The sequence below is a fragment of the Scleropages formosus genome, chromosome 20 (genome assembly GCF_900964775.1).
Source record: "Scleropages formosus chromosome 20, fSclFor1.1, whole genome shotgun sequence".
In the NCBI taxonomy this organism is placed as follows: domain Eukaryota; kingdom Metazoa; phylum Chordata; class Actinopteri; order Osteoglossiformes; family Osteoglossidae; genus Scleropages; species Scleropages formosus.
This window is the reverse complement of record NC_041825.1, coordinates 732,608-755,479: the sequence shown is the minus strand read 5'-3', so window position 1 is coordinate 755,479 and position 22,872 is coordinate 732,608. Positions and strand designations below refer to the sequence as shown.

At 49.0% G+C, this 22,872-nt stretch overlaps 1 protein-coding gene across 1 annotated transcript; it reads right to left on the bottom strand.

Moving 5' to 3' along the window:
• Positions 1-10,825: 10,825 nt before the first annotated feature.
• Positions 10,826-16,556, bottom strand: neurod2 (neuronal differentiation 2). The gene is made up of 2 exons (XM_029246918.1): positions 16,287-16,556; positions 10,826-12,649 (listed from the first exon to the last, which is right to left on the bottom strand). Exon 2 carries the CDS (start codon positions 12,640-12,642, stop codon positions 11,449-11,451), a length of 1,194 nt encoding a protein of 397 aa, XP_029102751.1. The 5' UTR covers positions 12,643-12,649; positions 16,287-16,556; the 3' UTR covers positions 10,826-11,448.
• Between the last annotated feature and the right edge of the window lie 6,316 nt (positions 16,557-22,872).

Sequence of the window (22,872 nt, the reverse complement as noted above, 5' to 3'; positions counted from 1 at the left end):
CCATCATGTCACAGAAACGTCCATCTGTGTCTCCTGCCACTGGTGGGAAGAAGAAGAGGAAGACCGTTGAGGAGAAACTCAAGACAATTGCCCAGCGTGAAGGCGTCAGACCCGTAATGTCCATCACACGTACGCTGGGCCATGATGTTCGGTACGTTACGTGTATTAAATGCATTTTCGACTTACAATGGGTTTATTGGAATGTAACCCCATCATAAGCCGGGGACCACGTGTACTTTAGAACTTTCCAGCAAGATACGTAGCAGGACGTAGAGGGTAGACAAACCGTCGGCCTGTATGTCTTTAAAGTACTTCAGGTAAAGCAAAAAAGGAATCATTTCTAGCCGCCACCGCACTACACAATAATACTTATTGATACAAATATATATTTACAGCTGATGCATCAACAGAACATTGCGTCGCCTTTCACATATTCATAGCAAAATATAATAAATTCAAAAAACACACACTGGCTGAAACTGCTTGTCCCAGGTGGGGTCGCGGGGAGCCGGAGCCTAACCCGGCATCACAGGGCGAAGGGACACGCCCGGGACAGGACGCCAGTCCGTCGCAAGGCACCCCCCGGCGGGACTCGAACCCCAGACCCGCCGGAGAGCAGGACCCGGTCCAACCCGCCGCATCACCACGCCTCCCCTAAACTCAAAACATGACAACGCAATTATTTCATCATGGTCGTCCAAAGTGTAACTGAAGCAAAATTTATGCGCATGTTGTGATTCTGATGGAGCACAAAATACACAATTGTTCTCATTTCATTTTAATGCAGACGTTTCTCGTTTCTTGTTGTACCGTGATGTTTATGAAGAATCGCTCTGTAAACTCTGCCAACGTTGTCATTAATATCCTGTTGGAAATCATGAAGTGTGTGCATAAATCTATGCGGGCGCACACACACACACACACACACACACACACACACACAGTTAATGCTTGAACATTTTTGGACCAGTAAAACAGCTGTGTAATAAAATCAGTTTCCGTCCTGTCAGTTTTGGAGCCGCTTCGTGTGCCTTTGTACAAATTGTTTTTCCCTCTTTCCATTTGTACTGTGCTTACTGCACATTTTACCATGAAAGAACGTCAGTTTTCACAAGGCTCTTGTGTTTGCGTGTCTTTACAGAATGACAAAGCTCTTAGATATACGCTGGGAGGGATGCAACAAATCTTTGTCCCACCGAACCTTCGGGTTCACTTGTGCTCCCTGAGGGTGCCGTAGAGGACAGTGAACACATGTCGCACAATTTCACACCGCTTTTCCGCTGCTGCCAGACCTGGTACAGTTCGGCTGGTGCCAGGCTGTTTCGGAAGCCGACGCTAAAGGCGCACCTGAGTCAAAGGAACGTGACGTGTTGTCCGTTATTATTCACCACTATTGCCGTCAGTTCGAATCGATCGGTTTTTGAGAAAAATAAAGAGATACAATTAAAGGGACGAACAAAGACATGCAGAGTGAAGCACTGCTACTGTAATCCTGGAGCTCCAGGCACACAGTAGAGCCAGTCGGTGTCCAGCAGGTGTGCCGGAACATACCCACTATTTCATTATTTCACTTTATTATTTAGTAACATTTGCCTTTTAAGTAGTCTTCATTATGTTACTCATTTATCCATCCATTTTGAGCAACGACTCGTTCCAGTCAGGGTCGTGGTGGCCCAGAGCCTATCCCGGAATCACTGGGCAAGAGGCTGAGGGGTGCACACACTGGACGGGATGCCGGTCCCCCTAATTAAGCTGAAATGCATGTTTTTGGATGGTGGGAGGAAACCAGAGCAACAAGGTAAAACCCACACAGCCAGAGAACATGAAAACTCCAGGGAGACTGAGCCGGTCTTGAACCTATGCCCAGTAGTACAGGGTCCTGTGAGATGGTAGCGCTACTTGGCAGCACCCTGCCACGGCTGCGGTAGCAGTGCAGCTTAAATAAGTAAGGTCATTTGTGTGGTCAAGAGCAACACAAGAGCAGCGCCGGGGTCCGTCGCTTCACTGAGCCTTTCTTGGAAAGATTATGTCACTTTTTAATATATAATTAAATGTTTTAAAAATTTATGTCTTCAAGAAATGGCCATTCACTCAGGCGTGCACAGCTTGTGTGTGTGTGTGTGTGTGTGTGTGTGTGTGTGTGTGTGTGTGTGTGTGTGTGTGTGTGTGTGTGTGTGTGCGCGCGCGCGCGCCATGCATGCACAGGATCTGCAAGCGTGTGTGTTACCACGCTGCGTACGAACAGGCTCCGTTTGCGTGTTGATGGGAGCAGCTCGCTCTCTGGCGTCGGGGCGACACTGTTAAACATCATTAGGTTAATGAAGAGACGCTTTAATGTGCTCTGTCAACACATTAGTTCATTTCCTGCCCATCCTTTGCCAGTGCAGATTTTAAAGGATTTCTACAGTTATTAAAATGTAATCAAGTAATTATTAACCTCTGCCAAAATTGTGAACATTAATTTGACAATTTGCAGTAATAATCACAGGACCATCCATCTACCTTCCGAGTGGCAAACCTAAGTCACACAAGTCGCACGAAGAGAACGTCATTGTTTTTTCTTTCTTCTCCCACGAAGAAGAGCGTCGAGACATTTACAGCTGACATTTGACACCTGCAATGTGTCACAGCTGACATGTGGCGCATTTGTCATTGTGAGGAGCGCCTGTCGTTCCCTTTGTAAGAGTGAGACATTACCGGTTAATGACAGACGCGCGTTGCATATTTACAAAGGCTGGATAATTGCTCCGATGAACAGATAATACGCGTAATTGTGCTATGAGCTCACCTACACACTCACACACGGTACATTACCATGTTTACACTCATTCATTTAGCTGACGCTTTTCTCCAAAGCAGCTTACAGTGTTAAGCTACTTACAATTCCTCACCCGTTTACACAGCTGAGTAATTTTACTGGGTCAATTTAGGGTTAGCGCATTGCTTAAGAGTATTAGAGCAGCAGCTGAGATTCAAACCAGCAACCTTCAGATCTAAAGGCAGCAGTCGCAGCTCTAAGCACTACATTATGAGGACTCCAGAGACTGGACTGCAACTAGAGCTGGTAACACCTCAGTTAGGTCTGTTCCCATACAGTCTGAAAGTTCTAAGGTTCAAATCCCAATTCCTGCAGCAAGACTGTCATGCATTGTACTCATACCGAATTAGTACGGTAACATCCTTCTGAATAAATGGGTAAATCGCTGTAAAGTTGCTTAGAGGACAAACTGAGCACTGTAAATCACCTTGAGTGGCCTAGAGGCATCGGCCACCTAATTGTTTATAGTAATGAAATAGTAACTTCTGCTCCCCTGTCGAAACTGGAACTGAGCGAAAGAACAATTAATGCAACGAAGCGGTTTCAATAGTCGCCACTGTTTTCGCTCTTTCGGTACCATCTTATCACTGCTGCGTTTCCATTACGGTGACCCTGTCTTGTTGAGGCAGGTTGGACTCATCGCACTGACCGTGGAATTATGGGCTCTCGGGCCCAACGCTGCCTGCCGAAACCACTTCCTTTGTATCGCGTTTCATACTTGATGCTTGACAGGCCTAATTACACACCTTTTCATTTGCATTTTGCCGTTTTTAAAGCGTTTCACTGCTCACTCACCGGACAGAAATCTGCACAAATGTACAGGATCATGGGTAATATTCTGTTTGACCTAAACGGTTCCAAGAAAAGAGACTGACGCAGAAGAAACATCTCGAAGGAGATCTGGGTTGCTGTGATCGACCACATTCTGTCCATGGTTTGACCATAAGGAAGCTGGACAGAGAGGCCAGTCAAAGCTGAGCTACTTCAAGGTAGCCTCAGTTATCTGGACTTTGAAAAAAGAAAACAAGTAACACTTACTGCATCTTCCTTGTCTTATCAGTAATGAGCCGTACAGTGAACACAGCACAGAGTAAAAATGTGGTACCAAACCGCTATGGAACTGACCGGGTCATTTTGACGACTTAGCAACCTTATTCTCCAAAGGCACAGTTTGCACAGTCCCATTTTAAAGAAACAGCGAAAGAGCGAAAGTACCGTGGTACCAATACGTGCAAGTAAGTTACTGCAAGTTTCCAGGCCGACACCCTTCTGTGCTGAAAAAGTAGTTAAGGCATCACTGCACTCCTGTGACGAGGGTTTCTATACGAGAGCCCACCCCATTGCTTCTCTCCACTCCCCAGAACACGGAACGCTGGAAGACCACGGAGTTGGAATCGGAGAAATGTGCGCAAATGATGGTGGAAAACAGTGACACCAGTGCGAGTGATGAAGTGGTCGGTGGTGACATTTTGTCCATCGCACTTTCTAATTGTTGGCCCTAAAAATGTGCAACTGCCTTTTTCCTGTCGATGCTTTAAGCCCTCGAGTGAGAAACGAGTGGGCAAGCGACGCTAATTTAAACACTGACACTCATTCACCAGTTCGCTCCATCACTCTGTCCTCGGCGCCGCCGGCGGGGGGGGAATCGGTGCGACGCTCCTGACACGTCTCAGCCGGACGAGTCGAGCGCGAACTGAGCGGCGCTGCTGACCGCACACACTCCTGAGCTCGGAGCTATTTCACCAACATAAATATTACTTCGGGAAGTGTGTACCCAATCTCGCGTCTCCTTGCGGCAAAAAAGGAAACGCATGAAGGTTTTTAAAAATGAACACTGTTAATTACACTTTCATCCCAGATGTGTGGTAAAATGTCTGGATCCGTTGCACTTATTGTCATACATTTTTTGAGACAGGTGAATGTACTACGAGTTTCGAACGTATATAGATATGTATTTGTATACACATGTGGTCAGTCAGCAGCTCAGATCTCATTTGAGATGTGTCTTCTCCTCCTGTCTCTGCCTCTTTCCACTTAGAACCATTTGGTGAAACACAGTACAGTACCACTCCTGACCCTGTGTGCTGTATATGCGCAGGTTTCGGCCTGCACTTCCGTGGGTAAGTCAGAGTAAGTAAAAACTTACTGTGGTCGGTAAATCACCGTAAGTGGCCGTTAAGTACAAGGCCAGTCAGGGAGAGTCGACCCGCGGTCACGCGCTCCCGGCGATTACGCGCGCCCTCGTGACTCAGGCACTTGTCAGGGGGCGCGCGCGAGCTCTTCTCCTTTTAAATGTGCAAGATAATGAACAGATGTCGCGGAATTAGAGAAGAAACACAAGCTCCTCCCAGCAGCGCCCGTTTGGCTCGGCGAGCTGGCACCGGGTTCGACTGGCAGCGCGCGCCCTGCTCTGCGCTCCCTGTTTACTGGTGCAGACCGCCAGCGACTTGGCACCGTTCCTTGAACCTAAGCTGCCAGCCTCGCTCTCTGGAAGGGAAGGGAAAGGAAAGGAAAGGAAGGGAAGGGAAAGGAAAGGAAGTGCTCCAGATGATGGCAGTTGGAGATGCACCCTCACCACATGGCCCCCATTGTGGTTACAGCACTAGTGTACCAGCTGGGGCCCTTACTTCATAGTCAGAAGGTTGCTGGTTCGAATCCCACTCCTGCTGCAGCCCTCTGGATCGCGGTACTTAACTTCAGTTGATACAGTAACAAAGCCGTGCTGAGTAAATCCCTGTAAATGTGATTACCTGGAGAGTGTAAATAACCTTGGATACAGGCACTCTCTAAATAAGAATAAAAATAATCTCCTGGCCTGGTGACGCCTGCAGATGCCTTTAATGCGTCGTATATTGCAAAATAAAACATTTTCAGTTCACTCCTTCTTTCCTTCATCGCCACTTTAATGCCATCTTTTATTACAGGCCCTACATGGAATTGTTGCAGTGCCAGTGGACAGGATGTGTATGAGACACTGTATGATCCGACTAGTGTGTGTGTGAGGAGCACTTTATCGTTCCATCATTTGAAACAGACATCGCACACACACACACACACAGACACACACACACACACAGATACACAGCAGGGCCCTGCAGCTCACCGCCAGCAGAAACACCGGGAAATCGTTCATGTCTTTAACAGCTACCGGCTTCAAATAACAGGCGGATCTGCGTACAAAACGTGGATTTCAGGGCTGCGGGACATCTTGAACACACACACACACACACACACACATTTTCAGAACCGCTCGTCCCTTACGGGGTCACGGGGAACCGGAGCCTACCCGGCAACACAGGGCGTAAGGCCGGAGGGGGAAGGGGACACACCCAGGACGGGACGCCAGTCCGCCGCAAGGCACCCCAAGTGGGACTCGAACCCCAGACCCACCGGACAGCAGGACTGCGGTCCAACCCACTGCGCCACCGCGCCCCCCTTATCTTGAACACACTTCATATAATATTATATAATATGTAATAAATCATGTCCTGTTCCGTCCGCTCTCTGCACTCTTTAATCATTCCCTTTATAATAAGATGTGCGCTCGACGACGCTGAGCTCTGGAAACTAAGTGCTGCTCCTTCGCAAAGTGAAGAATCACAACTGTTTGAATCTCACAGAGTTTATTCTGGAGCGATAATCGTGTCATTCCTGTCCTCCTCCTTCAGTGTCATTCCCTACCAAGTCCGATTCTCATTCTGCGGGTCCGACTTATGAAATCGGAAGTTAAAATTGCAAACTCCGCGCAGGATGTTGTTGTATCTTTCAAAAAACAAAAAGAAACATTTATATTTCGGGTCGTCACCAACATACACATTACATGTGCGTTAATGTTGGCTTCCGGCAAGACGATTAAAAAAAGAAAACCATTAATTAGATGACGAATTGCGCACAACACGATGAGTGTGAGCAGCGTGAGCAGTGTGTGAGCAGTGTGTGTGTGCATGAATGTCAGCAGTGCGTGCAGTGTGAGCGCTGTGTTCACGGGCTCCATTCGCCTTTACTCAACTGGTTGAGATGATGAATTCATGAGCGATGCGTGTGTGTTCCTCTGCGCGCGAATGTGTGTGTGAAAGAGCTGCGCATAACGGTACCCTGGACACCTCCCGGACCATATGGGTCCCGGGGCAGCGCTCCAAAGCCGCGGGGAAGGCGCCTCTTCTTCGCTGGGGGGCTCTGGCCCAGGCGGGGGGGAGGGGGTCAAATACGTCCGTACGTGGCCTTCGAGTGTGTTTCGTGTGTCCGAGCGCGCGCGCGCGTTCACAGGCGATCGAAATGTCCAACGTCGAAAAGTACTTTTTAATTTTCGAAAATATTTTGCTTTTTCTCAATGTAATGATTTGTACTATTTTTAGAAAGGGTTTCTCTCAGTGCGGATCAGTAACCAAACACACACGTGGCTCCGGTTATTAATGTCACCGGGGAAACGAGTGTGAAGCTGAAGCTTTTTCGTGCAGTGATAATACACACACACACACACACACACACGCACTTCTGCTCTTTGTTTCCACCTGATGAACTCGGTGTCCTTAAATAAACTTGATAAAATCTGAAACGAGAGAAACCAGAGTGAGGGACTACATTAATAATGAACCTTGTTTTAAATTTTTCCCCTCCTTTCTAAATATAGTAAAAAAAAAGCGCACAACTGGGCCCACGGTTATTATTACCGTTATTTATGAACGTGACCGTTTCTCCACGCAATTAATTGTGTCAAATTCAGTAGCACAAGAGGGGATGTAAAAAATGAATAAATACACCCTGTTGCTAGAATGTTCTCTCTCCATCACACACACAAAACGCACCCTTAGGTGTAACATGTGGCCGTTTGTGCCTCCGCTCAACACTGAGGGCACATTCTATGATTCTTTCCAGCCGCGTGTTTCTACTCGATGATCTAGACAGTGTATCTCACACACATTTAGAGAGGCGATCAGCTTATGATCTGAAAGAGTGTGTTTCCAGGAGATGCGCACAGAATCGCGGCGAAACTCGACGCCGTTACTCTTCTGTCCGGTTTCGAGGTGTTTCAAGGGCGCCGAGGAGGAGGATGGAATAATAATGTTCTGTAATGTTTTATTTCCTCTGCAAAACTTTGTCATTTTTTATAAGCAAGGCTGGAATGTTTGATTCATCACAGTCAGGAGAAGCACATAAAAGGCATTCGAAAGGCTTTACAAATATATCGAAGAAATGATAAACGTCAGGGTGGTTTACTTTGAGTGTAGTGAAAATATTTTCACAGTTTAAGAAATTCCACAGCAATTCATAAAATGAATAAACGCTGATTATTTACTTGCACCAACATTATGCAAGCATTCGATCAATTATATAGTGATATCACTATCAGATCAATGATCATATACTGTGATGTGCAATTCATACACAATTTATATTTACATTTCCTATTTCTGTTTTCCTTTTTGTATTACAGTAATCCATTGCATAAGTAGGATACATGACTCTCAACCAGGAATAATAATAATAATAATAATAATAATGGGACTTTATGTTGCACAATTAATAATATTATTACTAAACAGGATCGTATTTAATGTAAATATTGGCCAGTCGTATCTTAGGAGCTCAAAATGAGACACCTATATATTTACACCCATATTGTTTTGTAATTCGATGGTGATTTTTCAGGTTTGGTATTGAAAAAGAAAGTAAATAATTATTATGTCTTTTTGTTGTCACTCAGTCCCGAAGTATTTCTTTTCATGCGTTTTTCCTGGAAATTCATCTTCCGCTTCATTTTGGTTTTTTGTTTTTTTTTTCCCATCATGTCCTCTTCCAGGGATGCGGGAGCCCTGAAGACGAGTCTTGAACCCTTTGCTTTTCAATTTAAATCTTATTTCCTCTTTTTCCTTTGCTTCCTTCCTGTATTTGTTTCTCTTTTTTCTTTAATTCATCCTCTATATATACAGTAGTCGCTCGCTGCCCATCTTGTGCACGACGAGCCTCGTGTCCCTTTGATATACCGCACAGCGCATCGGAAGCGTCGCGAGCCAAGAGCGTGCCTGGCGCGCGCTCAGACGGACACGCACGCAGAGTCTTCCGCGTGTCGTGCGTCACGGCGACGTCCTCCTGCTTGAAGCCGCACGCGAGTTTTCGGCACCGATCTTGGAGTAAATCCATCTTATGAACGTCACTCGGATAAGAAACAAAAAAGAATTTGACAAAAAAAAAAAAAAAATCCCAGCGCTGGCAATGGAGCGGATACACACACACACACACACACACACACACACACGCGCACACTCCGCGCGTGTCCGTTGGTCCACAGTGCGCGCAGGCTCCACAAGGCCCGACTCCCAGCCGTCAACGATTGCCAAGGATTTTGTCTGTGTGTGTGTGAGATTGTGTGTGTGTGTGTGTGAGAGAGAGAGAGAGAAATATCGGACAGCAGGGTCCTTTCGGGCTGCCGGTCCTTCCGCCCTCATACAGCGAGTCACGCGAACATCCACAGCAAGGCGACGCGGAGGCCGCGTGTGACCCGAGGGAGGCCCCCCCCCCCCCCCCCCCCACACACACACACACACACACACACACACACACACTCTTGAAGCGCGAGTGTAAATGTGCCAGTGACCATGACAATGATCATGTTTCTATTAATTCATTAAGTAAGTATTCAGCCTTATTGATCCTGTGTCGCCCCCTCATCGTTGATTGATGTTTACATTTACATGTGAAAATAAAAAGTTTAAGATATTCAGCACCGACGCTGCAGTGGCGTCCGAGAAAGGAACAATTCCGATGTGAAACGTCAGAAATAAATGAATAAAAAAGAGACAAAGTTTCTCAGGTCGTTACCAAAAAAGACAGACTTCTTGTTAGTCGTGCTCATTTTCAGGCACGTGGGGAAAAATTATGAAAATGAGTTTGTTTGGCTTCGGATGATTTATTTGAACTGTTTACGCTGTTAAAATCACGTACAGAAAGTAACCCTAGGCTTTTAAAAATGTATTAAAATTATCGAAAGGAAAAGTGTTTTTTCCGACGACAAATGTTGTTATTTGGTCACATTTTACAGGAATTAGGGCTGCACCTATATTATATATTATATTTAGCGCTTCAGAATATTAGAACTTGTGAAAGAACTACTTGACAAATGCAATATTACATACAATAATTTTTCATTTAAGATTTAATTAAGTTATGTAAAGATGGACCCGCAATGTGTCCCAAACTCTACTGCACGTGCAGGAAACTTAGTAAATCTTCGAGGCTGCAAATAATATTTTATATAAATCATAATATACACCTTCATAATTAAAACAGAGCAGCAATTAAAAAATTATCTACATTTAATGTTCTATTTTCCTTTCGACGGGAGTTTCTCAGTGGAGCTGCCAAACGTTTGAAACGCGTCACAGAAACGAGCAAATTCCACACACACACACACACACACACACACACACACACACACACAGAGCTTGTTGCAAGAAACACACACCAGCGGCGACGTGAACGTCTTTAAAACACACGAACGTGGCGAAACGACGAGAGTCCAGGAAGTGTGTCTCACACAGATTTGTACACCCGAAAATATGGGCAAATGTATAATAACTAAATAAAATTACATGAATATGTCTGCAGTGGTGTATTTTTCACACTGTCCTCTGAGGAAGTCCAGCAAGCTGCTAACATTATTGGCACAACTTCTATTAAGTTAAATAAATTATAAGAATATATATAATGTGTGTGTTTTAATAAAAACGAAGAAACAAAAGAAACGAAATTGTTACTATTACATTTAAAAGGAGACTCTGAAATTGTTGTTATTAATAATTCCGAAATAGCAGTAGGAGTAAATAATGTGAGAAACACTTTTCTCTTTAGTACTTAAATATTATAATTTTATAATCTCAGTCATTGACGGAGGTTCAGAGCCTATCCTGGATTCACTGGAAGGGTTCAGCCTTCACGGAACGCCTGTAGTTCCTTGTAATAATAATAATAATAATAAAAACTGAGCAGAGGGGGAACTCTATGTTCATATTTGTGTTTCGCAAGCCACTAAGTTTCTGACATATGACGATGAGCTTCAGTGGCAGAACTATGGAGAACATGTGATTGATTAAGTGGATTCGAAGATCTGAACGCTCTCTTGCATAGATTAATATGTCATCGACAACATGTTTTCCCTTTATTGCTGCTTGTGTTTCCGAGGAGAACTGACCATTCCTTCCCAGCGATGTTCTCCTTCAGGTCGGGCTCCGAGTCTCACGTTTTGCTTCCTGCGGTTCGTCTCGAAACGCGCTTCCGAAAAATCACTGTAACATCCTGCGGGGCTCCGTGTCACGTGTGCAGCGTCACACTTTTTACTGTAATTACTGCAAGTCTTCACATAAGACACGATGACTAACCTTTGATGATCCAGCAAAAAAACCGCCGGACACCTTTAGACTTCAGAGCGCAGCTTTGCACTGGTAACACGAATCCACAGGAGTGTTTGTAAGAGTCACTTTCCTTCCAGCTGCTCTCGCTGGGAATGAAGTTGGAACGCAGTCAGATCACATCTTTCGACTTTCCTGCTCTTCGGATTTAGCGCTGCGGCTGCTGGGAGACACACACACGCACGCACACACACACACACGCACACACACACACACACACAGCGCTCAGTTGTGGAAAAAGGCGTTCAGTTCGTCATACACGCCGGGTGTCCTCTCGTGGTGCGCGTGCATGTCATGGTAAGGCAGCGCGCCCTCCGGCGCGTGCACCCCGCCGCGCAGCCCCGACGAGCCCAACACCAGGCCGTGTCCGGGGGGCGCTCTGGAGCCGGGCGCGGCCGGGTAGTGCACGGAGTAGTGGTAGCCCGGCTTGTCCGCGTCCGGAGAGCCGCAGTCCTGCTGCTTCCCAGAGAAGGTGCCGTTGACGCACACGGGGGGGCTGAGGGTCCCTGCAGCTTCGTACTCGGCCGGGCTGCTGTACTCCGGCGACCCCCCCGCGGGGTACACGGGCTCATAGGTCGAGCAGTAGCCGACGTGGTTCCTCAGCGCCGCCGGGTGCGCGCTGGAGCTCGGCTGACACGCGGGGCCCGACAGGCGCGGGCACTGGTGCTGGTGGTGGTACGAGTAGGGGTGCACGGAGAAGGGGGCGCCGGCGCCGTGGAAGCGCCCGCCCCCGCCCGAGTCCTGGCACTGGTGCTCCGCCGTCAAGAAGTTCCTGGAGCTCAGCTGCAGACAGCCGGCCACGAGGTTCGTCGTGGGCTGCGAGAGGCCTTTGCACAGCGTCTGCACGTAGGACACCACGTCGGGCCTCTTGCCGTTGCGCAGGATCTCGGAAAGCGCCCAGATGTAGTTCTTGGCGAGTCGCAGCGTCTCGATCTTGGAGAGTTTCTGCGTCTTGGAGTAGCAGGGCACCACCTTGCGCAGGTTGTCGAGCGCCGAGTTCAGGTCGTGCATGCGCGTGCGCTCGCGCGCGTTCGCCTTCTGCCGGCGCACCTTGGAGCGCTCCACGCGCGCCTTCGTCATCTCGCGCTTCTTCGGCCCGCGCTTTCTGGGTCTGTGCCCCTCGGCCTCGTCGCCCCCCTCCGCCTCTTCCACCGCCCCGTCCGCCCCGTCCCCGTCCCCGTCCTCCTCCTCCTCCTCCTCGTCCTCGTCCTCGTCCTCGGCGGCTATTTCCGACTGCGCGCGGCTGCCGCTGCCCCCCCCTCTCAGATCGGCGTCCTCCAAGTCGTCGAGGCCCAGTCTGCAGCGCTCGTGCTCCTCCTCTCTGGTCTTGGAGTCCTCGCTGCCACTGTCGTCCACCCATCCCGAGTACTTGTGCACCTCGGGGAGCAGAGAGGGGTCACTGAATAGCCTCGTCAGCATGGCCACACTGGAAAAGAGAACATGATCAACATGTCGCGTGCCCCGTTATTGCCGTCACTCTGTCCGATGATGGCAGCAGTCCGTACGGTCAGCGTTACCGCGATTTAGCCACGCACACAGCACGCTTTCCGCGCGGCTTCAGCTCAGCCTCGCAGCAGGCCTGGGATTCGAACCAAGGACCTCGAGATGGCAAAGTAACAGCGCTGAAGGGTAGAGCCCCCCCCCTCCCCTCAGTGAGCTGCGATCACAAGGACGCTCCAGGAGTGAATCTCCGCCACGGAGTGGAAGAGCGCGGACCAGTGACCGGAGACACGTTTAGTGTGTTGGATCAAGTTATGGTCAAGTGTTTCTTAACGGACTGAACCTGCACGGGCGTATATATGGAATATTAAATTTATTAATAGTACTTGTATGTGTGCTATACCATAAAATAAGCTATTCGAAACATAGACGTCTTTGAATCCAAAGGTGACGGGTTCGACTCCCCGCCGAGCAAGATACTTACCCTAAATTGCTTCAGCAAAATGACCCAGCTATATAAACAGAGAAATAACTGCAAGCCTGGACTGTAACAAGTGCAGCCTTAACACTGTAAATCGCTTTGGATAAACGTATGAACGGATCGGTTTATTCATGTATAGGTGGGGGGGGGGGGGGTAGGAGAATTGGAAGGCGGACGTGTTTCTGAGGAATAAACGGGATTGTAAGAGGACTATAAAAATGAAAAGGTTAAACGCAGCAGGAGACGCTTCCCTGTAGCAGAAGCACCGCAGACACGGCAGACGCTCCCCCCCCCACACCCCTCCCGTCAATTCCCTGCCGTCCCGCGCGCGTCCTCGCGCTTGCCCTCGCGCAGCTGCGCAGGCCCCTATTACGGATCTCGCGGGGCGTCCCCACCCCCACCCCCACCCCCCACAGCTTCCGCCTTCGCTCCGCTTTTGGCAACATTCCAGCACAGCTCAGGAAAGATGCACCTTCCGCTCTTCTCTCCGCACCGTGATATATTCATGCACACATCACGTCTGGTCCCCCTAAATCATACTGTCGCATGCTGGACTGCGCGCCTCCTCAGGACATTTGAGGGCACGCAGAATGAAGACGTGGCAGTACAGTACGGTACAGTAGAGTACAGTGGGCGCGTGAGGGTCCCCAACTCTTTTTCCGTCATTGCGCGTGAGGGGCATGGAAAGGACGCGGCGAGTGCGCGATCTTTCCGCCCCTCTTCTTACCCTGTTCTGCACCCTTAGTTGACTGTAAAATTCCCAGCGGGCTCACCGTCTGTTGGCACGTGCAGCCCAGGCGCTGCAAAACACGGGTTTATTTCATCAGGCCTAAAATATGTCACCGGAAAGCGCTCCGCGCATGTACAGTACGAGCAGTGTACAGTACTGTACTCATAAATGTCACTTTATTTAATGCGATTTTGCACAAATGATTTCAGTAAATCCACTCGGACATCAGTTCATTCCATGTCAACAAAAAGAACAGCCTCAACAGTTCTGCAAAACACACCTCTGACACGCAGAAGCACGAACAGCTCCTGGATCATGAAATAATCATTAAATAGAGAACAGCTCAGTGTGGAGGGCACGAGCCTCCCGCGCGCGTCGGGCGAGCGGAATGTGGTCCGACGGAGCGCTGTGGATGAATGAATGAGCTCGTGACACAAATCAAACCAATAATGTCAAATCAATTGATATTTAACAATTTGTTTAAATCTCCTTTTACGGAAACAAAATATCTGCTTACGAAACAGCTTTAGGTAACCATTTTTGAAGAACACCCTACAAACTGTTCAGAAGAAACATCATTAACATTCGGAGCACATGATTTAAACATTTTAATAATTGTATTGATGAATGTTACCAAAAGGAATAATATCTGGTCTCATTATGAAAAATATTAACAAAACTAGAGGTCCAAATCTGAGTGTATTACCCTGCTCAGTTGGGTAAATTTTTACATATATATATATATGTTATATCCATCCTCTGGCAGCGTTCGGGTCCTTATTATTAAAGGGATATTATAGTTTAAATTTTCACCCGTATATTACTCGTCATTATCTGCATGAAAGAGAAAAGGCTGTCAATTAATACAACGTAAATGTGACTAAATTACAGCGATAAGTTTATCATTAAAAGTTCATCCAAACGAGCCGTTTAATTGCTGTTTCGCTAATATATTTAGAAATGCTCCACAAATAAGCAAACAAATGATAAACCAAGTGGCCTGAGCAGCGACGCTTCTCGACGTTTTCGAAAAGGAGAATTTGGGGGAATTTGTCGGACATCAATTGCACATCATTGCCTTTTATGACTCATTCAATTATTTACATTGCGTTCTCTTGCAATTTTTAAAAAAATAATGCGTCGTAAAAACTCAGCAAAGCCCAGAAGCATTTGAGGAGCCATGTGGCATTTTCAGCCCGTATATATAAATTCTTCAGTTGGTATTTAATTGTTTGTAATTTTTTTTTTTTAAAAAAAAAGTTTAATCGTAACAATTTGCAAGAATTATATTTTAATTTATTTTCACGTCTGAGCGATGTCTAAAGGGTTAAACACTTGACAGTATAGAAATGTAATTTCATTTCCCGCGTCTGTGTATTTTGGCTCATGCAGACGTAGGATTTCACGCGCAAACCAGAATGAAACGACGCGATTTTACCAGCTCGTGCTGTGCGCGCGCTCGGCCGTTAAAGCCCGAAAACGAGCCCGGTTTGCGGGATTAAGACGCGGTGTTGATTCGGAGCGACAGAGGCCGGCTGGACGGGCTACTCTTCCCGGCACCAGCGCACCGCACCGACCCCCCCCCCCCCAACCTACCCCACCCCCATCGCCCCCCCGTGAGAGAGGGCAGTCGGTGCTCCGTCGGCGTGTCTCTCCGGACCCACGCGGGGGACACGAAGGCGGAAACACAACCGAGACACCCTTTCGAATCCCTTATGCTCCTATTATCCTCCTTTCTGGCTCATTTTCTGCCCCTTTACCCCCCACACTGAACACCTTTCCTACTACCCCGTTTCTATGACACTGCCCCCCCCCCCCCCCCTCCCCAGTGCTGCTGCCCATCCTCACGCGGACACCGGAACCGCACAGAAGTTCTGTTTGTCTGTAGGAGATGGGCATGGGGCGCGAAACAGCGGAGGTGTGGGTTGGGGGGGGGGGGGGGGTGACGAGGGCTCCTGCCCGAACCTGGGCTCTCGCTCTCTCGGGGTACTCCGCGTCCGCGAGCCAAGAAAGCGTGAAACACCGGACCGCGCGCCTGCCGAGACACACACACACACACACACACACACACACACACACACACACACACACACACACACACATAACGGGGGCACGCGGACCGAGGAGGCACCGCTGCCATTAAACTTGACACACATCGGACAAAAAAGAGACGCGCACGTGAGCGCAGATTCCAAAAAAGAGATAAATAATCTAATAAACTGGTTGGACAAAACGCTACAAAGAAAGTCCATCCGTGCGCGCGCGTCCAAAAAATACGGGCAACAGCAATTAGCCTGAAATGACATGCATTATTTATGCATTTCAATTAATTAATGAATTAACGAATCACCCCCCCCCCCCCCCCGATTCTTCGCGCGCTCCTCGATTTGTTGCATTCGTGCTCTGACTTACCTCCACGGGAGCTCTTTAAGGGTGCGAAGCCTGTGTGCGCGCGCGCGCCTGTGCGTGTGTGTGTGCGCGCGCGTGTGTGCGCGCGTGTGCGTGGCGTGTGTTTACACCATCTTCGGGGACCGCGGGCGGAGGCTCCTGTAGGCGCGGCGGTCTGCGGTGTGAGTGCGAGCCGAGCGCGCGGACGCCGTGTGGCACCGCTACCAGGCACGCGCTGCGTACCAGCTCCGGTGCCAGGCCATATGGCTGGCACGTCACCGGTGAGAGCCATCACATGAGAGCCCGTGATTGACGTGCGCGCGCATTCGGAGGGATTGGCCTCTCCCGGGGGGTGGGGGGTGGGGGGGTGAGAGGGACCCGCCATCTGTCACTTTGCTCGGGCTCGTGCAGCCAGAAAGAGAGAAAGAGAGAAAGAGAGAAAGAAAGAACGAAAGACCGGCCGACGAGGCGCTTCCACAGGAGGATCCGTGAAGCGTTGGCCTCCTCTGCTTTTACCTCATGTTACACCATGTTTACTATGCAGCCACAGCAGAGGCAGCAGGAAAACCACAAAGTCTCGCTGCTTCTCCTCGCTTTGGGCTTCAAGGATGAAAGAATGAAAGAGGAAAGGTTGTAACGCAAGAAATGTCCCGGTCGCTGTTCCCACTGCCGCTTCAGGGCGTGGCGGCGGCGTAAAACCCACGCTGTTACCTCGCAGCACGCTGAGGTAAGTGTGTTACCAGAGCGCCGAGGAGACGGCTGGATGAACGGGCTCTTGAGGCGCTGGTGTTTGGAGAGGGACGGGGACGCCTACGGGGCCCGTCAGGCTGCGGGCGCCAGCGAGGGACCCAGGTGTGCCGGCTGGGGGTCTCGCTGACACGTGAAGACACCTGGGGGACGACTCGCTCTGGCAGCCGTGCCAGAACTGCAAGTCGGCGTCAGACAGAGCGACCGTCTCCCCAATTATAATTCATTATTGTCTGGGTAGAAAAAAAAACAGGAAAGAAAACAAAGGAAAATGAAACTGTTCAAAGCAATTATTCGAAAGGGTGCGGCAACCAGAGCAGTGGAGTTAAGAGCCCCATGATCGGCAATTATTCGAAAGATTACGCTTAACCAGAAAGCGGAGCGACGTGTGACATCGCTTCTCTCATCGCTTGGGCTGTGCTGATACTTGCTGGAATTATAGCGCACACACCAGTGACACCAGTGACACCAGTGGTGCAGTGGAAACGGCTTCTGAGGCCTATTGGATGTCTCACCAGCAGGAAGTTAATCTGGTTGCCCCCCCACCCCGATGGCACCATTCAAACCCACCCCCCGCACCCTGCCGCGGCTCAGCTGCACACCGAAGGTGATTTTCCACAATTCGAACCCCTGACAAGATAAAGCCAGCCCTTGCATTTACAGTTTCCATGGGGGTCGGGCTCGGGGTCGGGATTGAATCAGGAGGAAGTGCGTCTTGCTGGAGAGGAACCTGCTGCTCCGCCCTTCGGTCATCAAGCACAGCGCCCTCTAGTGTCTCTGCAAATGAAGGGCCGTGAGCATTTGCAGTCATTCGTTCCTTCACTCGTTGCTTTTCTCCACAGCAACTGACAGTAAAGGAGGGATTCAAACCTGCGACCTTCGGGGCCAGAAGCGCAGCAGCTCCAAGCACTGCGCTGCCAGCTGTGGGAAGACGGCGGAGAGGAGGGAAGCGGAAATCGAACATTACGAGGAGGCATTACCTTCACTGAAAATTACAATGTTTCCAGATGAGTGAAAGTACAAAAAGATTGGAAGTTTTAATGGTAACAAAGATTCTGCCTCTTTGTTCATTTAAAAACATAATTTATACAAATACCATCAAGATAATGAACACGGTCTGGGTCTGAAGTGTTGCGTCATTTTTCTGTACGGGTTCGACGGGGTTGTGCAGTTTTCCTGTTACACTGTAAAGGAGGTATGTGTCCCACCAAGAGAAGAACCCAAGAACCAAGAAAATGTGCAAAAAGTGTAAAGTAAGTCTGGAGCAGGAGGAGCACTGGGCCAGTGAACAGAACGGGTGCACGAAAGGGGTGTAAAATGCGGTAAAATTGTACCGGTCTCCATATTATCACGTGTCCCTTTCCTGAATATTCAGGAGGACACCAACTCCGGGTTTTGGGATCCACCTCCTCCTGCGTGGAGAGCTGTCAGAGGGAAGGGAACCGCAAGAGCAGCCGGAGACTCGAACCCACAGACTCCTGATGCCCAGTGTGAACAGAAGGGCCTTATAGAGGGGAGTCATGGCAACCAGGTGTTTTTAACCATAGCTAGGCGCGTGTGTGTGTCAGGGTGGTGTGGTGGCCAGTAAGGCAAGAAGGTGTCGGTGTTGATGTATGTGTGTGTGTGTGTGTGTGTGTGTGTGTGTGTGAGATGTTCCAGTGGTGTGAATCGCTCCCCAGTGCAGTTACTGCCGTGTGCTACGAGTGTGTGTTTACGAGTCCGTGTGTTGCGAGCGTGTGTTTACGAGTCTCTGTGTTACGAGTGTGTGTTTACGTGTTTATGGTGCCACTGAAACAATTTCCTTCCACGGTGCAAAACCCCTCCTCTCTACCAATCAGCGGACGCCTGTTCTTCTGGAAATGGACCTGTGCTCTTGTTCAGAGAACAAGTTTGGCTTCGTGTCTCAGTCGCATGGGGTGTGTTCGGTGTGCTGGGGGCGCTGGGTGCGTTGGGGGCACTAAACGGCCTCGTCGTCCAGCTGCCTTGAGCTCCACCTGCTCCGGCGAAGGAATCATTTGTCGTTTTCCCCGGTTATTTCCGCACCATTTCTGTGCCTCTTTCTCCTCACAGGAACCTTCTGTTGGACCTTAACTGAAACGGGCTTGTGCTCCCAGAAACAAAGAAACAAGCAAGCAAGCGGAGCGTCCTCCTGCGGGCTGTCGGAAGCCGTCGGCGGACGCGTCTCTTGGTGCGTCCAGGACTTTCCGCGTCAGATCCTTTGGCTGCGCTGCTCCTTCGAGCTCAAACGTCTTGTGGGATTTTGGGCTTTTAATTATAGTAACAGTGGATTAATTACTCTGATAGAAACAAGGCGCCATACATTATTGATGAACGGGGTGACTTGGGGGCCGAGCGGAGACTGCTAATTAAAGCGCGTCTACGCGCACCCCCGTCCGCACCCCACCCCACCCCACCCCACCCCACACCGAGAAGGGAGCCTCCTGTAGAACTTGTGCGGAACAGGAGTGTAAAGAGTTTTTTGAGCGAAGAACTGAAATGTTCCTCTCACTCATTTACCGCCTAACGTTGAGCACTAGAGCTCCGCTTCCCTTTCGCTCCATTCTATCTGATCTGGGTCAGGCGTCTCTCTGCCACACGTGTGGCAACAAATATCATAGCAATGTGACCCTCTGTGGCTTGTGAAAGGAGAAAAGCGGAAACCGTAAAGTAACAATTTACCGCTTTTGAAGTATTGTGTTCCAGAACCAGGGTTATGAATGAATTAACTTTATTTATCAAAAAGGAAATTAAACCTTCACAGACAAGGTTAGAATCACTCATTTTGCTGTCTGAAGTCTCACTGCTCCAGGGTACAACTGTTAGAGGTGGGATTTGAACCTGCAACCCATGAGGCCAAAGTCATCAGCGCTGACCACTACATTACCAGCTACCCCACAGGACCCCATGAGAGACACTTGGTGTGTGTGTGTGTGTGTGTGTGTGTGTGTGTGTGTGTGTGTGTGTGTGTGTGTGTGTGTGTGTGTGTGTGTGTGTGTGTGTGTGTGTGTGTGTGTGTGTTTTCCAAATGCAGGATCTTCGCACCTCATCCGTGACACTTGACACTTAGGCCTCACCTACTCACCTATAAAGCAGAGACACGTGAGGCCCTGCGAGGGGGAATAAAGTAACATGAACAAGGAGTGTTGCAGTAAAACCCGGTAAAGAGGCACCAGAAGGAGCACAGAACTGGATCAGCACCTCAGTCACAGGAGAAACGCTGCTGGCCTCCAGAAAGCTCTTCTGCACTCTGCACCAGCATCGACAGCACAAAAAGTACTATGATTTTTACTGCTTGTCATCGATCCCTAGTGAATCTCGTCCCCCGTTTACACACTTGCTGTGTGACTGATTGGCTTTATTGATTGGCTTTATTGATTGGCTCTATTGGGACCAGGTGTACCCGCGCTTCCCCAGGTGACTCTCAATATTTTGTCGCCCTCTGGTGGCCAGTGGCGGAACCGCAGCCACGGTTCAGCTCAGCGGCACGCGGAAACAAGGGAAATAAATCCCCTAATAATAGTACATTATAGAGGAAATAAAGGTGTCCACAGGTACTGCGGTATTGAGGAGCAGTTCACTTGGAGAGAAGAGCTGCTCAGCCTTCATTGAACGAGTTGAAACTGCTCCTCCTTTTGCTCACCGTTTTTTTTTTCCTCATCTCCAAGCCACGTGTAATGATTTCAGGCTTTTAAGACCAAATATACTATGAAGACGTCTAATTGAATAGAGAACCTGCAGTAAACACAGTACAGCCCACGGGTGCTGTAAAAACATCTTTCTTTTAGCTGCAACAGGTTCATATCCCATAAAAGGTGTCTTAGATAAGTTACATGGCTCCAGTAAACGTGTGTGACTGCAGAACCAGGTATGAATTTGCATCACAGTCCCAAAGGACTCTCTCTCTCACACACACACACACACACACACACACACACACACACACACACACACACACACACACAGACACACACTATGGGCAATTTACAGTCATCAGTGTGCCTGAAACATACCTATATACTGTACACATCAACACAAGCACCATATGAATAATTTGGAGTTTAAATAGATCTGCAGACAGAACATTTTCATTCATTGATTCAGTTTGTTCACAACGCCAGGTCCTCCTTGAAGGTCCCATGTCCAAACATCCGTCCATCCGTCCATTTTCATTCATCACTTGTCCATCTTAGGGTTGCGGGGGTCCGGAGCCTATCCTGGAATCACGGCCGGTTTGTGTTCTTTCTCGAGAAAAAAAGCTGTTCATGCAGTTGGATAAACGTGTCACTTTTACTTTTACTGGTCAGATGTTCCAAGAAACCGTTCGTAGCGCTTGTGTGTCTCACCTGACCAGACTGACCTCTCCGCCTCGTCCATCTCTTTCGCACCTTGTCTGACCTGCTCTGCCAGAGCATGGAACAGGTGGTCAGAAGCCCAGTCTCTTCTTCCTCTTCTTCATCCGAAGCTTCACGTGCATCCGTCAAAAGCTTATTTGACCGTCGGATCCCACCTGATCTTTTCCTGGTGGTCTTTCCTGCAGGTCTTGAACCGTTCTGAGAGCGGACAGCTGGGCCGTCCCTGGAACGTGGGGGGAAACATCTGGGGTAATTAGATGGTGGGAATGACTGCGGCGGAAACCTGCACACACACACACCTGCACACGTGTGGCCCTCCATAGAATGTTCCAGATCCTGTTCAAGCAGACGTCTGGATGAGGTCCCGGCAGTAACCACTAGGGGGCAAAACACCACAAACTCAGTTGCTGCCATTCGTGAATCAGCGGCGTTGGCGAGGAAGAGGGAGGAGCTCCGGGTGCGATGGCGCAGCTGGCACAGCGGGCACAGGGACCAGCGAGGAACTGGCTGCTCAGCTTCACAGACTCGGCTCCAGGGGCTTTGCAGCTCAGGCCGAGCTGGACACGATTGCGCTCGATACTGTATGTTGGACATCGTTTCAGGTGCTTTTTGGGTGAACCTGCGATGCACATGAAACAGAGTGGAATTTTTCCCAGTGAGAAACAAGGGAAAAGTATTTCTGCCATCTGCTTTTTCCACATTTGCTCATGTGTAAGGAATTAATTAGGATCAGAAGTCCAGACTCACACAACTGGTCCTCGATACTCTCTTTCTCTCTCTCTCTCACACACACACACACACACACACACACACACACACACACACACACACACACACACACACACGCACACACACACACAGCCGACTGGACTGCGAGTCTATGACCAACTGCCTTATGAAGTGGGTTACATGGAATGTGCCAGAACCAGTTCTTGTAGGTACCTGACACTAGCTGAGGTTTTTTCATTATTCTTTTAAAATATTATATGGGGCTTTAAATATTATAGGGCAGCAGCAGTACAACATGTGGCCGATCAGCTCACACTGCTCCATTTGAGCTCAGAAGCTCTATAAGTTATAGTAATGTAAATTACTATGTTTTATTTATTTTGATGACAGATGTCTGCTAGGAGAAGCTTCCCACCCCTTCTGCTTTCAGAATGTCCCCCCCCCCCCCCCCCACTGCACCGATTGCTCTAAAGGGTTAGTGCTGTAGCCCCGCCTGTCGAACCCGGGAGCGTGAAGCTTTCCTGCCTACATCCCGCTGGGGGCAGGGTCTGCTCCCACCCCTCCAGGGCCGGCGAGCTCCACTGATAATCCGGTGTGCGGTGGGTGATGTTCACGCAGATGGCAGCGTGGGGGGGGTCCAGGGCTGAGGTCATCAGCCTCCAATCAAAGAGCAAAGAGCCTCAAATCAAGAACCGCTTGGTCGGTCGGAAACAAACTTTACTGCTTGTGTTCCAAAGACTGAGCTCAGCTTTTCTTTAAACTGCACAAGTGAAACACACACA